Raw genomic sequence first — 19,770 nt, 5'->3', positions numbered from 1 at the left:
AACAAGAATCGTAACACTGGCATGACATGTACATTTTAAGACATCTGTTGTTCTAAGAATGAAGCTGAGGCACGAGGAGCTGAGGCACGAGGAGGCATGTGGCTGGCATGACTAGACGCCAAGGCGCACGGAACGCTGTTACCTTCCCACCAAAGCAGTACCTATTTATCTACTTGCAATTTCTTGCTTTCAAACTGCTAAGTTGGCAGGAGCTGGGACCAGAGACAGGGGCTCACTCGGTCATGCGGCACTCGAGTCTCAAACTGCTGAACTACTGACCTTCCGATCTGCAGTTTAGCGTCTTAACCACTTGAGCCACCACGGGGTATAAATAACAAGTAAATAAAGTTATCAGGCTGCCTTTCTCAGGCCAAACCAGACATGCTCTGGGAATTGTGTGTGTGGAGCTCCCACCAGTTTTTAAACTTGGTTATGAGGTGTGCAGGTTTCCTGTGCTTCAGTTCTATATGACTGCAAAACATGCATCTACAAGCATACTTCACCAGTTTAGGGACTAAACACAACACTTACGAAACCTCCTCTCAAAAAGAAGGTATAATTTGGGCTTCCGGTCTGGCTCCCGCGCATGGCGGACGCTTCCTCGGGTCGCTCCCGAGGTGGAGGAGGGAATCCGCGCGAGCGGAGACCCGAACGAGCCCCTCAGAAGAGAGGAGCTCGGATCCGGGGCGCTTTAGGGCGCACTAGGGGGGAGTCGCTCTTTCGACCGAGAGGTCAGAGAGCGAGGCTCCCGCCATGCCCTGCCCCAATGGACCTTGCTGCGTGAGCGACCCCGAATGGGGTTTAGCGGAGCCACCAGACGTCACCGAGTGATAAAGCGACCATCCGCAAAAGTGGAAAAGAAAAAGAAAAGATCGGCTTAACTGTGAGTTGTCAAAATGCAGAGAAAAAGAACTGAAAATTGTTTTCCCCCCCCTCCCAGCGAAAAAGGCGAAGAGGTTAATCCTCCATCTATACAAGCGAAAAAGAAAAGGGGGGGGGATGAATTGAGCGGACAGTGATGTTTTCCTTTGATGTATTTGAAAGCGAGAAACTTGTCTCTCTGGAGCACATTTTAAGAACTTTCTAAAAGTAAACAAAAAAGAAAAGATGTCGGAGCTGGGCAAAAGCGAGCGGAGAAGGAGGGAGGGACTTCCGTCTGGGCGTTTGTTTGTGTGCAAGAGCCGGCTGTTGAATGTTTGGACTGTTTATGGCTGTGAATCCGACGGGGGTTTTGCAAAAAAGATAAGTTGGAATTGTGACAGCGAGAAGTGCCTGTAAGCGCTTATAAGTCAACAATTGCGAGGAGGACCCATAGAGAGTCTGGGAGCGAATATAAAAGCGAAAATGAAATTGATACCATTCTCGAAAATGGGGACCTCCGGGGCATGAAAGGAAGAGGATTTATAGTACATGAACTGAGCGTATTAACAACAACCCGAAGGAGGATCTAACAAGCTGGAAGGAGAAGACAACAGGGACAACAGAGGAAGCTCCTCCACGTCAGCGATAGTAAAAGTACCCAGCACGCAAAGAAGCGGTTCTGGATGTGCACAGAAGAGACCCTTTTTATTAACAGAATCTCAAAGGAACATTACTAACATACTAACAGAGAATACATGTAACAGGACTAAGAAAAGAAGTTTGGCAACACACAGAAGAAGCCCAAGAAGATTAATTGGACATTACTAACAGTTTAATTTACCAGTTTATATATCACTCAGCTTTCTCTTCCTCCCACTGTCTACCCCTCCCTTTTTTTCTTTTAAGCGAAATACCTCCCCTTTTTAGGGGAGCCAATAAAACCTTTATTAAAAAAAAAAGAAGGTATAATTTGGTGGGAGAAAAGTTTGTGCAGGAACAGTACTCCAAAATCTTGCCCACATCTGCTGTGCAACTGGGCCAAGGAATGGTGAAGACTGAAGAACTACGGGAGGGTAGACTGCAGGGACTAAGGCACTTGATGAGCCCAATGATCTGCAAAGAAAACCCTGTGCAGATGTGCTTTGATGTATATAGGATAAAATCTGACATGCCAGGAGCCTTTTAAGGGCCTAATGCTACCATCCATCTCAGACATGCAACACTGTTCAATGAAACCTGCAGTAGTATGTTCCAAAAGGACACAGATAATTTATTTATTTTATTTATATCCAACCCCCTGTTCAATTCAGGGTGAGCCTAGAGTGTTTGTCCAGCCACTGCTTAAAGACTGCTAGTGAGGGGAAGCTCAACAGCTCCCTAGGCAGCTGATTCCACTGTTGCACAACTCTTGCTGTAGAGACGTTTTTCCTAATATACAGCTGTGGTACCTTCCCACCTGTAATTTAAATCCATTATTGCAAGTCCTATCCTCTGCTGTCAAAAGGAACAGCTTCCTGCCATCCTCTAAGTGACAGCCCTTCAAATATTTAAAGAAAGCAATCATGTCCCCCTTAACCACCTCCAGACTAAACATTCCCAAGTCTCTCAACTTTTCCTTATAGGGCTTGGTTTCCAGGCCCTGGTTGAGGCTAGGCAGATGTCTTTCAGGCCGGGAACTACCAGAAGGTGTTGGTCTGTAGAGCACAAGGCTCTCTGGGGCAGATAGGGGGAGGGATGGTCCCGTAGGTATGTGAAGAGGACAAATTTCTTCATAATATTTTTAGCCTCAATGAACCATCTTCCTGAAGTTCAATGAAGTAAGCTAAATACAGATTCTTTCTACATTTCTGTATTATCTCATCTTCTAGTTTCCTTCCATTTGTGTATGAAATACTAAACATGCATAGAGTACTGCTGCACCCTACTGCCATAATTAAACTAATATGCAAAGAACACATTCTATTTCCTTAGGTTTGGAACAGTTGTATTATGTAGTAAGCAATGGCAGAATCCAACCAAACTTCCTCGTTATAATCTTCATGCTCTGGGTCCTGGGTATCTCAACGAGCAGTTTTGTCTATATGAACCTCTTGTATCTGCCAATCAAATTCTGCTCTACATATCCTCATTGAAGAATGCTAGATTAGGGCCAAACTAGATCTGATGTTGAGATATCTGTGTTGCTGCTTTAGTTACTTCAGTTTTATTGTACATATCATAACATTTCTTTTAAATTTATTGAGAACCCAAATGACTGAAACTGTTGTTGTGGCTTCAAATACATTCCAAATTATGTATCTCAAAAAGGATATTGCAGCACTGGAAAAATGTAGAGGAGAGCAACCAACACAATTAAAGGACAGAAGCACCTATCCCATGAGAAAAGGCTAAAGAGTCTGCGGCTTTTCAGTTAAAAAAAAAAAAGCAACTAAGGGGTGACATGTTTGAGGTTTATAAAATAACATATGGGGTGTAGAAAGTAAATGGAGAGAATGTTTTCTCCCATAATAGTAGAACTTGAGAACACTGAACGAAATTGATGGACAACAGATGCAGGAAGGACAAAGGAAATACCTCTGTATTAAATGAGTAATTACATGTCGGAATTCAGTGACAATGGATGCAATGACAGCTATGAGCACACAAGGCTTTAAAAGGGGATCAGACAGATCCATGCAGAATAGGTCCACCACTGGCTACTAGCCATTGTCACCAAGGCAATCTCCAAAGTCAGAAGTTAGCAAACCTCTAAATACTAGTGGCAGGAGGCAACATCAAGTGAAGACCTTGGCCTCCATGTTCTCCAAGGCAACTGGTTGGCCAGTGTGTGAAACATGATGGTAGACCACTGGTTTGATCCAGAAGGGTGGTTCTTACATTCTTATTTTAAAGAGTATCCTGATATGACCATTGCAGCAACTTCTGTTGTTCACCAGTAATTACAGAGGCTACTCCATTGAGCAGAAATCAGCAGTACAGGAACTGAAATTCATACTTTTCAGTTTTCTACCCTTAGAAAGTGGTTTACCAGTTCTGCAGTTTAAATAGTGCATCTATAAGCTTTAGAAATCAAATTTGCTACCTTGAACTGCATAATCCAGTCTTCTGTTGGAGTTAGATCATGCGTGACAGCGTAAACTTCCCTGCCATCATGACTGCCACACATCATGACACCATCAGGAGAGTCACAAAACCTTTCAATCGAACAGTCGTCATGGAACAGCCAATGCTCATTCACTTAAGAAAACAACATTCTCATCAGTACTTTTAAAAACTGCAGCATTTGAGAATTAAAATTGCTGACTGTGTTAACGCTTGAAGACAATTACAAGATTGTTGAACCTTTAATAAATCATTAATGAATTATAATGAAATAATTATTCACAGGGGTCATTTTGTAGAAAAAGAGCCGCAGGAGCTCATTAGCACCAACATGTGATTAGCATACCTAATGAGCTAGTAGCATAATAACTAATTAGCATATGCCACACCCCCTGACATCACCGGAAGTGATGTCAGAAGGGGAAGCAAAAAGGGGGGGAAGGCATCTTCAAAAGCCTCCCCTTCCCCAGCCTTCTCTTTTCACTTCCCCCTGTTCCCCCGCTGGCCTTGGCAGGCTGGCTGGAAAAGGGGAGGCTTTTGAAGTCCCCCCCCTTTGCTTTTCCTGTCGGCCTCCCAAGGCGAGCAGGGGGGGGGGAAGTGAAGAGAGAAGGGGTTTAAACCCCTTCTCTCTGTGATCTCTCCATTCTATTCTATGGCCCATAGAACAGAATGGAGAGATTGTGCCGCTGCTGCCGCACAACTCCAGAGAGAACGGGTTTTAAAACTTTAAACCCCTTCTCGCACCGCAGTGGTGGCACAATCTTTCCATTGTATTCTATGGGGCCATAGAATACAATGGAGAGATCGCGCTGCTACTGCAGTGCGACTCTAGACAGAAGGAGCTTGGGGGCAGGAAGCTGGGGGCTACGGCGCTGGGCCGAGAAATGCAGCGGCGGCAGGAGGGGGGGCAGCTTCTGAAGGCCTTTCCCAGGCCATGCGCTCTGGAGCTGAGCCCGAGAAACGTGGTGGCGGCGGGGGGGCAGCGGCGGGGGGGAGGGAAATGCGGTGGTGGTGGCGGGGGGGCAGCTTCTGTAGGCCTTTTTCAGGCCCTGCACTCCGGAGCTGGGCCCAAGAAATGTGGCGGTGGGGGAAGGGGGCGGCCTCTGTAGGCCTTTCTCAGGCCCTGCGCTCCGGCGCCGGACCCGAGAAATGCGGTGGTGGTGGCAGTGGGGCAGCTTCTGTAGGCCTTTTTCAGGCCCTGCACTCCGGAGCTGGGCCCAAGAAATGTGGCGGTGGGGGAAGGGGGCGGCCTCTGTAGGCCTTTCTCAGGCCCTGCGCTCCGGCGCCGGACCCGAGAAATGCGGTGGTGGTGGCAGTGGGGCAGCTTCTGTAGGCCTTTTTCAGGCCCTGCACTCCGGAGCTGGGCCCAAGAAATGTGGCGGTGGGGGAAGGCAGTGGTGGCAGGGGGTGGCAGCCTCTGAAGGCCTTTTTCAGGCCCGGCACTCTAGTGCCGGGCCTGAGAAACACAGGGGGGCGGCGATCTCTGAAGGCCTTTCTCAGGCCCTGTGCTCCAGTGCCGACCCAAGAAACGTGGTGGCGGGGGGACGGGGGGTGGACTGCAGCAGCCTCGGCAGGCCTTTCTCAGGCCCTGCAATCCAGCGCTGGGTCTGAGAAATGTGGCGGCGGCAGGAAGGCAGGCGCCCGGCCTCGGCAGGCCTTTCTGCGGGCCTTAACTTACCTTCCTTCTGTCTCCTCGTGGCCCGACTAATGGCTGATGGGAGCAGGGGCAGGGCTTGGTCATGTGCTCGCCCCCTGAGCTCCTCACTCTCGGAGCGCCGCGAGTGAGGAGCGTGCTCCAGGGCCAACCGACCCCTGGTTATTCCAAGCGAAAGCAAAAACTATGATTGTATAATTTTTTTAGAAGTTTGCATTATAACAGAATCAATTTTTTCCCCCTATGTCTTGTTCTGGAGTTAGCAGCTTTGTTTTGGGCAGTGCTCTTGTGGTTTAAACAGGCAATTCTGAAGGTGAAGCTTTTCCTGCAGCTGATTAAGGCATATAAATGTTGGCAGGAGGGGGGGAAAACCCACTGACATGCTTATTAGGATTTCATCTGAGGGACTCCTACCTGTTGTCCGGTCTTCCATGAACATATCAAAAGCTATCCTTCCCACGGGTCCTGCATCTGCAGGCGAGCGTTCATGTTGTGGCAGTGGGACACTGCTGAAAGTGTCTAACATCACTGTCCTCTGATCAGCTGACCCTGATATCAGTACGTTGTCAATAGCCCAGTCATTCTGATCAAGACCATCGTGCTTGGGCTGCCACCATCGGAAACGGGTCCCCACTTCTTTGGCATCAGGAGGAAGGAGAATGTTCACAAAACTAAAAAGCAGCAATTTAGAGAGGCACCGGAACATAAAGAGAGAGTCAAGTTAAATGATTGCTCTGTGCATTGCTGTAATAATGTGCAAAGACGATTCATACAGTGGACACATTTTCTCTGCTAAGTTACTATGACAAGGGATTCAGTCCTGAATTAGCTTTTGCCATATAGCAGAACCAACCTGTTTTTTACAAATGTGTTGTTACTAGGCCCTACTGAAATTCTTTGGAATTTTCTTTTCACGTATACCATTTGTTATTATAGTTCACACTGGCATTATAATAAGGTTTTATCTGTTATCCCAAAAGAGCCTGCTGGAAGCATAGAGACAATGTCTAGAGTAGGGCCACAACCAGTGTTCCCTCTAAGCTGAGTTAGTGTGAGCTGGCTCACAGTTTTTTAGCCTCCGGCTCACACATTTTGGTCTTAGCTCAGGAAGGATGGCTCCAAAGCAAACTAATGTATGCAGTAGCCAAACAGCTCGCTCACAACTTTAATGCCAGTAGCTCACAAAGTAGAATTTTTGCTCACAAGACTCCACAGCTTAGAGGGGACATCAGCCACAACCCTGAAACTCTCATGCCACAAATGCTTTCCTCTTGACTCAAGGAAGAGAAGGTGTAGAGGGAAGCACAGATGCAGCCACAAGGCAGTTATGACCTCTCCTTAGGCCTTAGCCTGCGATGCTGTCTGAGCTGCTCAGTCTTCAATCCTTTTCACCAAAAGAACAACAAATGTTTACATGTTCTTGGCAAGAAATTGGCCAGCCAACTGTCATAACAAGAGGAACAGACTAGACAGAACCTGTAACTATTCCCTGAGAAGGCAGGAAAAGATGGGCTGTAGAGAGGAAGTGTGCAGGGCCTTCCAATGAAGTCTCAACCAACTTAAAAGCGAGAGAGAGAACCTGCCTCCTAATGGAGGGACAGGAGGGCATTCCTTGGTCTGGAGAGTGACAGGTAGAAGAAGGAATGATCCTAACAACAGGGCTGTACCAACATGTGATGAATGTGTGCACAAAGGGGTGGGGCCAGCCCACTGCAATAGGGGTGAGGCCAGCATGCTGACTCCCATACACCCCTCTAGGCACATTGGTGCTATACACCAATACATGGCCTAGTTCCTCCCAACTGCTTTTTTTAATTAGAATTTGTTTACTGCTTTTCACTATAAACTACAAACTAAACAAACTATAAATTCCTATCAACGGCTGTCCAACCTACTGAAGTGAAGCACATCCCTCAAAACCTTCCAAAGTAAAGTAATGAAAACTTATAGTCAAGACTGAGTCTGTAAGAGCAACAAGAATATACGTATTACCCAGGCTTGCTGAACTGGTCATAAAAAATTTCCATTAAGATGGTCCAGGTAATGCCTCCATTCACAGAGTACTCAAGGAGAACTCCTTGGTTACGACTGTTGGGAGAAATCAGACATCCATACATAAAATAGAACTGGATGAATTCTGCATTAGTGAGGTTTAAATCCACTGTAACCAACAATCGGCTGCATCCCGAAAGAAAGAAAGAAAGAAAGAAAGAAAGAAAGAAAGAAAGAAAGAAAGAAAGAAAGAAAGAAAGAAAGAAAGAAAGAAAGAAAGAAAGAAAGAAAAGCACTATTATGACTTCTAGGAGAAAATAATACTTGTTGTTTGTTTAGTTTTTTGGAAAGCCCAAATTACTTAAAAACCTTTTCTGTTGGGAAACCTTTTGGGAAAATGACTATTCTCAAAGGCAAAACCCAGGCCTCAAAGACATGATATACATAGATAGAAAGAAAAGATGTGTGTGTGTGTGTTGCTTACAATTTTGCTGTATGTGCAGGGTCAGATACAAGATTCTGTCTACAGTGAAGAATAGGTTGGCAGTAAATATGACTGTACTGAAAACCAGAAACAAAGCCCAACTGCACACACTGTTCTCTTCTATGCACATAGTTTATTTTCTGTGGATCCCAGCCCATGATTTGAATCAGAAGAATCTAACCTGCGTGAAACAAATAGTAACTCGACCTTTAAAGAGCAAATTACTGTATTTTAGAAATACATATCTAGAGCCTGAACAATAGATATTTCGCCATCATTACCACTGACTACCTTGCTTGTCTGATGATCACTTAGGGTGGCCATGAAGACCTAAAAGCTGCCATCTACACATTAGTTTTAACCAGCATTAAGCTGGTTCATTTGCCCAGCTCACACCAGTACCTTTCCCCTCTCTCCTTCTTCTTTCCAGTTAGAAATTAGGTCCCATTACCCTTCGCTTATAAGCGCAGACATGTGAGAAAGCTTTCTTCCGCAGACTAGGATTCTAAATTTGGATTAAATTTTGGTTTAGAATCCTAGTTTGGGGGGGGGGGGACTAATTCCAGTTGACCTGAGTATCTGGATTCATATTTCATGGGTAATTGGAGATCCTGTGTGGGAGAAGGGGAGGGCAAAGGAGGGAGCAGCGAGAGGCAGACACGAGCTCGGCAACAAGCTTGGCTCACGCATATCCTAGTTTTATGTCAGTGAGAAGTGAAGGTCAGTGGGTTGGATCCTGTTGATCATTTTCACTAACAGAATTCACTTCTGTTAGCAAAATGGATCTCCCTTGCCACCCCCTCCAGGTGCAGCGCACTGATCTCCTCAAAATGCTGCTCCCAGGGTTCAAAGGACCCCCATGAAGTACATGGGGGGCAAACTGGGAGGCAGGATCAGCAAAAACCACCCTGTTTCCATTAGCAGAAATGGATGGTGGTAAATCTTCCTGTGGCTTAACTACAGTTAAGGGGACCATTCATGTAAACCAGGGTTCCAAACTGGCTTTAAATTCTGGTTAAGAAGGAACCTTGGCTCACCTTAACCCTGGTTAATATTACTGTTGTTATTGTAGTTAACACCAGGTGAGAGTTCCAGAAATAAGACAAAGGGGGAGGAGCACACCAGCTTCTGATGATTTCGCTGTAATTATGCAATTGGGAATGCTACATCTGTAAAGGGCCAGAAACTGTTCAGAGCACCACAGATTTACAACATAACTTCAACACATTGTTAGATTACTATGTGCTGCCTTTTGAATTTGTTTCCCCACTGCCAGAACATGCCCAATGGCTGGGTGAAGAGGCCCTAATTAATGATGGGTGAAAACAGATTTTAGAACTGACAAATCCTCTGTTTCCCAGGTGTTTGAATTTCCAAGATTCTGCATTCTATTTCTCCTTTGCTTGGGTTGCATGTCAAAATTATTTAAAAACAACAACAACTAGTATGAACGGCAGATATACCAACCCCACTAAAATGAAGAGCCATCCCAGAAGCCACAGCGCCACAGACAGTGCTCAGTTTCCCACCGTTGACTGTTAGCCAGTTCTGATTGGATGGTGCACGGTTGAAGTTGTCCTTAAGTTGGGTAGGGAGAGCTACCTCAGGCTCATCACAGTATAGCCCACCCCAATTTTCATCACACCTGCAATTAAAAACAAACAACTCAGTGGAACAGATATTCTATAAGCATCCTACGTAGGGTGTGTGTTCCCTCTATAATGCCATGCGTGCCTCTTTCTCATTGATAAAGAAGTCTGAAGAATTTAGATGAGGAACAGTACATTCTTCCCTCCCCCTACTATTGGGAGACACCTGTGCATCCTGCTGTCAGATTCCCTCTGCCTGTTTTCCCACTCACCTGTGCTTCCCCTTCTCACTCAGAGGACGCAGGCGGAAGAGGGCCTGGAGTCACCCCCCCAGTGCAGTTCGAGAGAGACCAGCATAAAGCCAGACGCGGGGGCCAGAAATGCTGAAGATGAGAGGACCAATGTGTTCTTCCCTCTCTCCACTATTGGGAGGCACCTGTGTGTCCTGCTGGTGGATTCCTTCCGCCACTCACCTGCGCTCCCCCTTCTTGCTTGGAGGACACAGGCTGAAGAGGGCCCAGAGTTGCCCCCCAGTGCAGTTCTGGAGAGACCAGCATAAGGCCAGACACAGCAACCAGAGGTTGTACCAAGGGTGGTGAACGACAGATGCTGAATTAAGGGCAGCGTCGCCCTTAATGTGGCCCTTAATGAAGGACTGCAACTAAAGGTAGTTTTTATCTTGAGAGCTCTTGAGGTTTTTGACTCTGCTTTACTAGTTACAGTCTAGGGATCAGATTGATCACAACTCCATAAAAGCATTACAGTGGTAAGGATATAGATATATTGTCTAGAAAACTTTCTTGAAGCCAGCAATACCTTTTAATCTTAGGGATAAATTGTTAAAGGCTTAACGAATTATTATTGCTGCTGAACATGGCTGAGTAAATGAGTAGTTGCTGAGAAAGACTGTAGGAATATTAGCTATCCCCAGAGTGAATGGAACATTGTATGTTAATCTGACTAATTGGTTGTTTTTGGAAGAAAGCTTATATGCTGGTTTGCTGCTGCAAGACAAAAGCTGCTACTTACTGGCTGGAATTCCTGATAGCTCTTGAAATTACACCTGGTAATTAATTATTGCTGTTAGTTGTGAATTGTAATGGAGTCATGTGTTAGAAGTGATATTGGCCATGCAACTACCTGCTTTTATTTGATTAGATAGCTCATTCTGGGTTATCTTAGGCAGGAGTTATGAAGCCTGTGGCAGAACAGGCCTGCTATGGCCTGCAGGCCCTATTCCGCCCTGCCCTCCAAGGTTTTTCTCAACACCTGGAGTGGCCTCTCTCTCTCTCTGGTAACTCACCACCACCTGACCTTTGTAAGGAATTGCCCACTGGGAGGGTCAGGACTTCCAGCTTCCCTTCCAGTTCTAAGGCCTTGCCTCTGTGTCTCCTGCTATCCAGTGCCTGGTCACCATGGGGACAGGTTACGGCCTTGCGTGCCTAGAGGAATAGCAACTTGACAACTGCCTGCCTTCCCCCTGAGACTCAATTTAAACCAGCATGTCTGAGATGGTGGAAGTCTATATGGTACAGGGAACCACACCCAGCATCAAAAATTATAAAGTATTTATTTAAATGTTTACAAGCATACTTTTCAGCAAAGCACCAGCTAGAGCAAGGTGTCCAAAAGAAATGGATAAAACGCAAACCCTCTGTCCCTCTCTCTATACATGCCCTATCAGGTGTTAAAATATAGGACAGGCCCCGCTAGTTTAGGTAGTTACAAATCCCTTCCAAGAGGAGAATAATGTAAGCTGTTTTGCTCCCCACTGTGGAGAAAGGTAGAGCATAAATGAAGTCAGTAAATAGTAAATGAAGATGGGAGGCAAATAAAAGGTAGGTTGCTGAATGGCTCAGGAGAAAATGAGGCAAGTAAAGGGGAGAGGATATGCCATGGGGAGGGGGATAGAAGGGAAAGTGAGACCCCCCTGCACAAGTCCTTGAGGGTTCCCTACCAAGTAAGTGGGCCTGACTGAGTGACCGGTGGCATACAACTGGGCTACAGTTTTCCTAGGCAGAGGCTGCGGGGTGGTGGACAAGAAGAGCAGACAAAGGTAGGTTTGCTGATGGGTGGAAAGGAGATAGGTTTCCCAACTCCAGGTTAGGAAATTTCTAGAGATTAGGGGGTTGAAGCCTGGGGAGGGTGGGGTTTGAGGAGGGCAGGGACCTCACGGGAGTATAATGCCATAGACAAGGGATGTCAAACATAAGGCCCAGGGGCCAGAACCAGCCCATCCAGGGCTCTTATGTGGCCCGTGAGCAATTGGTGCACGGGAGGAAGTGCTGGAGGGAGTAGGCGGAGCAACTCTATTGTGGCTTCAACATGGCAGAACAGCCTCATCTGCAGCAGTCAAGCATTGTGTGGACATCTGCCCAGTGCTGCACTCCTGCCTCTCCAGTCTGTCTATGTGGGGTTTCCTTTGCACCCCCCTCCCTATCCATGGGGCCTTGATACACCACCTTGGAACTTACTAGCTGCTGTCCTTTATACAGTTTCTATCTCTGGTACCTGGCATTATGTTTTATGGCACACATGGCTCGGCCCAACAAAGTGACATTTCTGTCAGATCTGGCCCTCGTAACAAATGAGTTTGACACCTCTGCCATTTCCTCCAGGGGACTGGAGATCACCTGGAATTACAACTGCTCTCCAGATGACAGAGATAAGTTCTTCTGGAGAAAATGGCTGCTTTGGGGGGTAGATCCTGTGGCATCATATCCTGCTGATGTCGCTTCCCTTCCCAAACCTTGTCCTTCCAAGGCTCCACCCCCAAATTTCCAGGAGTTTCCCAATTTGAAGCTGGCAACCCAAAGGGGAACTGATCTCTGTAGCTGGGAGATGCATTGTGATTCCAACAGATCTCATCTCCAGGTTGGTAACCCTAGAATGAGAGGAGGAAGCAGGAAAAGTGGAGAGGCTATGGGGGCTTTCAAGAAAGAGGAAATGGGGGGGAGGGGGAACAGAGATCTCTCCAACAAGTCCTTGTTGGTTCCCACTTGTCTACATCTATATCTAAAATCAGGTAATTGCATATTTATTCATTCAGGTAGTCATATATTTACATTTACATATTTATGTAGAGAACAAAGTTAGAGCCCAATGGCACCTTTAAGACCAACAACATTTTATTCAAGGTGTGAGCTTTTGTGTGCACGCACACTTTGTCAGACCAACACAGCTGCCCACCTTGATCTATACATATGTATATTTATTCATATATATTTATATAGACACTGCAAATATTCTTTGTTCACTGATTCTGATATTCACACAAGTTGATATTAAGAAAGGCATAATTGACTATGACAGAAAGAATACAGCCCTTTTTCTTTTCGTTTTCTTTTTTTGCATAATAAGTCAATGTTAAAAAGAAAAACTGAGATAGTAGGATGTATGAGGTGAACAGATAATAAAACTGAAGTAACTTTGGCTGCGGTCACACGGAGCATTAGCCACGCTACAGAGATGGAAGATAGGCAGATTTTCCGGGTGCAATCAAACTGCAACATCTGGGAAGCGTAGAGCTCCCATGGCGAACCCGAGGCTTCCCACCGAAGATGCGCCATAAAAAACTAGTACCTCTGAGGTACTAGTTTCCGGAAATCATGGGGCAAGGGCGGGCGTCTGATCACGTTTCCGGTGGTAGCTCGTGGCATCCGGCGCCTGCCCATGTCCTGTCGCAAAAAGGTGGGGTTTTTTCAAGTCTCCACGGGATGCGCACAAGCACCTAACGGTGCATGCGCACAGTTCAGTTTTAAAAAAACAACAACCCCCGCTGTGCCGTTTCTTTGCTGCAACGCAGGATTGACGTATGATCAGCACCTCCCCCTGAACCATGGGACATCGGTGGGACATTTGATCCGGCGGCCGCGCGGTAGTTCACTCCGGGGAAAACAGCCATGCCTCCCCCCGCGATATCCGGCCCGTGTGACCGGGGCCCCAGTATCATTTCTTGGCCTTTTGGCTATGATCAAGTGTGTGTAACTTTGTATTCACACAAACACCAGGTAATTTGTTGCCAACAAGTGAGTTTCTGCTATTCAACAAGGTCTTTAAAACTTTAAAACTTTGAGGAGAAAAGCTTTATTTTCAGTTTCTGCTTAAACACTCAAGCATAGGTTTCTGAATTTCACTGACACGTAAAGTTTAGAAAGTAGGAACATACAACCAAGTTTCCAAAATCCTTCTTTATACAGGAATCAGGGATCACTCCTCTCTTCTAGAAGCTTTCCCCCTTCTTAACTGAGCAGAGATCACTTCTCTTTAGTCTCTCAACAGAATTTCATTCAAACAGCTTGTCATTCAAAGGTTCTCAGACTCTTAGGCATTAACCCTTGACAGTCCATCACAAAGAAGAAGGAGAATGGATTTATACCCCGCCCTTCACTATCCAAAGGAGTCTCAGAGTGCTTACAATCCCTTTCCCTCCCCCTCCCCACAACAGACACCTTGTGAGGTAGGTGGGGCTGAGAGAGCTCTCTCAAGAACTGCCATTGAGAGAACAGCTCTGAACAAATTTATGACTGACTCAAGATCACACCAGCAGCTGCATGTGGAGGACTGGGAAATCAAACCCAGTTCTCCCAGATCAGAGTCCACATTCCTAACAACTACACCAAACAAGCCCCTTACTAAGAACAACTGTTTATATTTATGCAAGGCAGTGGAGAAATCTCTAAAAATTGGGTAGATGCAAATGTAGCACTTATTCCAAAAGAAGGTAAAGATCTTTTCAAAATATCATCTTATAGACCTATTTTGCTCCTTTATTCTGATTATAAGATTGTAGCAACTATTCTGGCAGACAGACTAAATAAAATAGTAGGCAACTATATAGGTCTGTATCGGATCAGATAGGCTTTTAAAAAAGGGATTCAGTGTCTTGGAATGTCAGAGGGTTGAAACTTAATAAATTTTGCTAAGGTAAGACATATTCCTGGAATATTTGTTGTTGAAGCAGAGAAAGCATTTGATAGAATTGATTGGTCCTTTATGAATGTGGCCCTGTCTGTCTTTGGTGTTGATAGCATATTTTGTAATTGGATCAATCTACTATATACAGCACCAAGAGCCAGCTCCTCACCCTTTTTTGAATTAGGAAAGGGCGTAAGACAGGGTTGCCTGCTTTTTCCATTACTGTTTAATCTAGCTACTGCAGTTTTCGCAATACCTGTACACCAACACCAGGGCATTCAAGACATCAATTTTCATGAGAATACTACAGGATGCTTCTGCATGCTGATGATATTGTATTTATAATATAAGACCCAAAGAACTTAGTGCAGAACTTAAATCAATGAATAATCAATTTTGGGGCAGTTTCTGGATATAAAGTTAACAATACTAAATCAGTATTAATGGATGTTGAGTTAACAGACGATGATAAACAATCCACTGCTGAAATAATTAGCGGATTATGGAAGAACAAAAGGATAAGGTACTCATGTATTTTTATTTCAAACAATCTTGGTTCCATGACGGAGCAAAACGTAAGCCCAGTCATTAAATAGGTGGAAAATGAATTAAAGAATGTAGACCTAACGTGCATGACTGAGACCTGGGTGCAAGATGGGGAGACAGTATCTCTCTCCCAGTTGGCTCCTTGCAGGTTCTTGGCCCTTCACCAATCGTGGACTAGGGGGCAGGAGGAAGGAGTGGCTTTATTCATTCGGGAGGCTTACTCCTTCAAAGTGCTTCTGCCGACAAGGATCATGGGCATTGAGTGTGTTGGCTTAGTGTGGGAAGCCAGGGAGAGTGTGGCGATTTGGCTGGTTTACTGACCACCCAATGCATCGGCCGATAGCCTACCATCCCTGAGGCTGAGGTGGCGGTCAAAGCCATGAAGAGAGAGTACTATGTGGCTGCAATTGTGGCTGCAAGCTCACGCCTAGCCCAATTGTTTAGAACAATTCGGTCCATTACTGATTTGCCCCAAGGCAAACCAATTGCTAGGGAACTAGCTATTGGCTGTGAGGCTTTTGCGAAATATTTTGCAGATAAAGTCTTGTCGCACCGCCATGACCTCCCCACTACAGTTAATACAGTGAGTGAGTGAGCTCGAGGCTCCATGCACGTCTTCTGGTCAAGTTATGGATCATTTTGGTCCGCTCAGCCTAGAGGAAGTCGACAAATACTGTTTGTAAGTTGTGTTTTTTCATACGTTCTCCCAAAAACTCCAATCACCACCCTCGGCAAAAAAGAGGCATAATCAAAGCGTTAGTAGACCGTGCAAGACGGATATGTGAACCACACTTTCTAAGTAATAAGATTTATGCTGCAAAATGGCCATCAGTTTACAAAATTGTACCCGTGTCACAAGGGTGGACAGGGAGGAAAAAACTGGCCCAGGAAAAGGACCCACCCCCCAAAGGAAGGGGGGAGAAAGAGCCTACCCCACCACCCCCAAGTGGATTGGCTGACCATCTTCTTCACCATGTGGAGCTTGGCTGGGCCACATACCTCCTTCTCTGTTCAGCATGGAGCTTGGCTAGACCAAATGCCTCTTTCACCCCCTGGCACAAGTCTCATCCAGGCTGTGCGCTTCCTTCCCTGCCTGGCTCCAGGCACAGGCTGCAAGTTACAGCTGCCACTCACCGCACACAAAGTGAATGCTGCTGGCTTGCAGTGGCAATCACTCGCCATGGGTGAGATGAGACCCACCTCTCACTTGGAAATGGGGTGGCCTTGGAGGAGGAGGGGAGGAGATCAGCCCACTGGGACTTTTTCGGACGTCCTTAATGGCCAATCTTCCCTTGCCTTGGCAGCTCTTCAGCATTTGGAAAGAGAGTAAATGTTTCTCACCTGCATACTTGAAACCACCAACTAGAATTTGAATTAAATTCCACAGCAGTGCTACTGTTTCCCATGGCGGACCGCAATATGGTGGTGGAAAGTGCTGGCAAGTCACAGCTGACTTATGGTGACCTCGTAGGGTTTTCAAAGCATGAGATGTTCAGAGGTGGTTTGCCATTGCCTGCCTCCATTTCGTGCCCCTGCTATTCCTTGGAGGTCTCCCATCAAAATACCAGCTAGGGCTGACCCTGCTTAGCTCCAGAGAGCTGATGAGATTTGTCTAACCTGGGCTAGCCGGGTCAAGCAGGGATTGCAATACTTACACACAATTCCCCTGAGTGCACCTCCCATGGCCACTGCACATATCTATGCAGCCATCACCAAGATAGACATTATCGATGGCCCACGTTTGTTGCTTATCAAATGGAGCTGGCTGGTGCCACCGGAAACGAGTTGCCTGGGATCTTGAGAGAAAATGGAGAGAAGGGAAAGTAATGCTTCCAGAGTCAGTACACGAGTTATCCACCTCTAGCTCCTGATAACTCCATTTACCAAGCAATTAAATACATGTTCATAATTTAAACAGCAGATGGCAGCATTAAATTCCATGCTACTTTCATCATACAAGTGGGAAAGATCACCACTGCATCCAGTTAGGCAGGCAAGAAAATCTTAAGTGAAAATAAGTATGCTTTGAAGATAGGAAGATACACTAGATACGGCGCTGTGTACTTATTCATCTCTCCACTGTGTACTCTGTACACTCTGTACTTATTCATCTCTTCACTTACTCATGTCTAAAGTATAAAGTATTTTAGGTTTATACAACAAAAGAGTATAGCACATGGGTATGGCCAGGCAGTTAAATCCTGCTCCCTCCTCCCCATCTACCTCATTGTTCTCTGTGGCTTTTCTATGTGCTTTTTCCCCTACACAAACAGGTGGCTATGTGAAAAGCTTGGGTTCTTCACAAAAGCGCACAGGGCTCTTCCACAGCTCACAGGCATTTCATGGGGGCTTGCGGAGGAGAACTCCCCAGCAGATTGTATCCCCAGTTTGGACTGAGGAATCTATTCCATATGTCCACCTTGTTAAGCTTGAAACTCACTAACAGTGTGCTGAGGAAGAAGAGCATATTAAAATAGTTACATTTTGTGTATGTTTGTTGATTAAGGCTTTTTTAAATATAGGGATTACAGTGGTGCTCTTTCATTTTAGGATGATAGAAAACCACTGAAAAAGCTTTTTGTGGAGCACTGATTACTGTTACAACATTACAGGCATTTTTCTGACAGTAGCCTCAAAAGAAGAATGGAATAAGGTTTTCCCCGACCATATACAACTATCCTGTATTTATGGAGAGGCAGCTGCTTTCCCACTGTCCACAGTGGAGATCAGCATGGAGAATGGGTGGGAAAAAAATATGGCTTTTCATCCAGCCCTTCAGCTGCATTGCATTGCAAATATTTGTTGGGAGGCTCAGGGAAGCAGGTGGTGTGGTGGCATCATGCCCTGACCAGCAGCATTGACTCCGACCAGAAGTGACACATTGCCATTCTGAATTACTCATGTAGCTGCCTTACACTGAGTCAGGCCATTGGTCTATAGTTTGTTCCGACTGGTAGCAGCTCTCCGGGGCCTTAGTTGGAGGCCTTTCATATCGCCTGCCACCTGATCCCTCTCACTGGAGATGCTGGGAATTGAACCTGAGATCTTCTGCACACAAAGCAGTTCCTCTACCAGGGAGCCAAAGGCTCCTCCCCTATTTATGGCCTGCCATACAATTTCTAAACCCAGATGTAGCCTTCAAGCTGAAAAATTTGCCCACTCTGGCCTAGAGAACTCGGAGCTTGATTCAGCCAAGCTCATGAGATGTGAAACAATTTTGTATAATGATAATGCTCTACTTTTCATTCAACTTGTTTCTTTTAATCTGAAGCATTTTAAAATATTAAGACAATAATTTTGCTCATTTCCAATAAATATTAATTTAAAACATTTTTACCTCAAGTAAATGTCCAAAAATAAGTGACAGTAGTGCAGATGAAAAGCAAATGCAGAAAACGTTGGAATATGCAAGGTCTATAGTGCAGCCCTATGAAGCTCATCTTACAGGGGGACAGCGGAAGGACGTGTGGTTAGCATAGCTAGATTAGGGACTGCCCACTATTTCAGATTGTGTCCTTGCTGTCTCCTGATTGGCTCTTCTGGAGACTTCCTGCTCCTGCAGAGCTTCCTGTTCTTGTTGTTCCTCCTTAACAGTTAACCTGGTTAGTTTAGGCTTTCTCTCTTTATGTACTATAACAGTTTGTTCTTCTTTAATAAACCTACTTATTTTTCTATAAACAGTCAGTGCTCCACTTCCTTTGCATATTTAAACTCTGCCAACAGAAAATATAACTGTATAATGCCTGTATAGCATTATACAGCCTGAATAGCAATGGTTAGTCAATTTTAAATTCTATTAGACATAAAATCTATTATGTCCAAAAATTTAAAGATACATTAAATGCAATTTACCTGGTATAAGAAGGAAGTGGTAAAGTAATCCTTGTCCATTTGTTGAAAGTATCTGACACCAGAATCCTCTGGAGGTGGTATTTGTTGCAGTCAACATTAGTGGGAAGACAGTCTCTCATCACTGGGTGCCATGTCAGGCCCAGGTCAACTGAATACTCTAGCTCAATAGCTTGAAAGAAGAAGAAAAAAATGAAATACATGAAAATAGTCAGTATAAAAATATTTTGATTCATATGTTCAAAAACTAAAGCTCACTGATATTATTAGCAAGTTACAAGTGAGATTCTATTTAAAAAATCATTTGAGTCAGGTATATGTACCCAGAGCCATATCCCAGTGTGCATTGCACTGCATTGCTTTCAAAGGCATGATCAAAGATCATTCAAAATGCCAGCAAAAGAATATTAAATCTAAGGGAGAAAGGGCATAATCTGGAGAACCAGGTTTGATTCCCTGCTCCTTCACATGAAGCCTGTTGAGTGACCTTCGGCCAGTGACAGTTCTCTCAGATGTTATGTAGTGGGTAGCCGCATGGATGAACGACAGACAACGACGTGGTACATCGCACGCTTTATTAGCACACAACAAAGACAAAAGACAAACGGCCGGCAGGCCAACTATATACACGCCTGGGGACCGCCCCTGGTCACCATTGGTGGGTTCAAATCTCCCGCCATGGATCCCATTGGTTCCCCAGTGGAGGGACTAGGATCCTAGTCCCCATTGTTGTTTTGGACTGAAGCTTGGGCGTGTGCGCTGACCTCCGGTGGCGG

The 19,770-nt window shown here is 45.4% G+C and overlaps 1 protein-coding gene across 1 annotated transcript in view; it reads right to left on the bottom strand.

The window, feature by feature from the left end:
• Nucleotides 1–19,770, bottom strand: part of RELN (reelin) — a 585,476-nt gene that overhangs the window by 34,297 nt on the left and 531,409 nt on the right. Inside the window, exons 47-52 of the mRNA XM_015415052.1 lie at nt 18,998–19,166; nt 16,801–16,941; nt 9,562–9,738; nt 7,610–7,804; nt 6,032–6,288; nt 3,944–4,098 (exon numbers count right to left, since the gene is read on the bottom strand). Of these exons, the coding sequence (XP_015270538.1) occupies nt 3,944–4,098; nt 6,032–6,288; nt 7,610–7,804; nt 9,562–9,738; nt 16,801–16,941; nt 18,998–19,166 (1,094 nt within the window). The remainder of the gene's footprint in view (nt 1–3,943; nt 4,099–6,031; nt 6,289–7,609; nt 7,805–9,561; nt 9,739–16,800; nt 16,942–18,997; nt 19,167–19,770) is intronic.

This window comes from Gekko japonicus, unplaced genomic scaffold (genome assembly GCF_001447785.1).
Source record: "Gekko japonicus isolate JY-2015 unplaced genomic scaffold, Gekko_japonicus_V1.1 scaffold5, whole genome shotgun sequence".
NCBI classification, from domain to species: Eukaryota; Metazoa; Chordata; class Lepidosauria; order Squamata; family Gekkonidae; genus Gekko; species Gekko japonicus.
The sequence above is the reverse complement of the archived record's forward strand: the minus strand, read 5'-3'. Positions and strand labels throughout refer to the sequence as shown.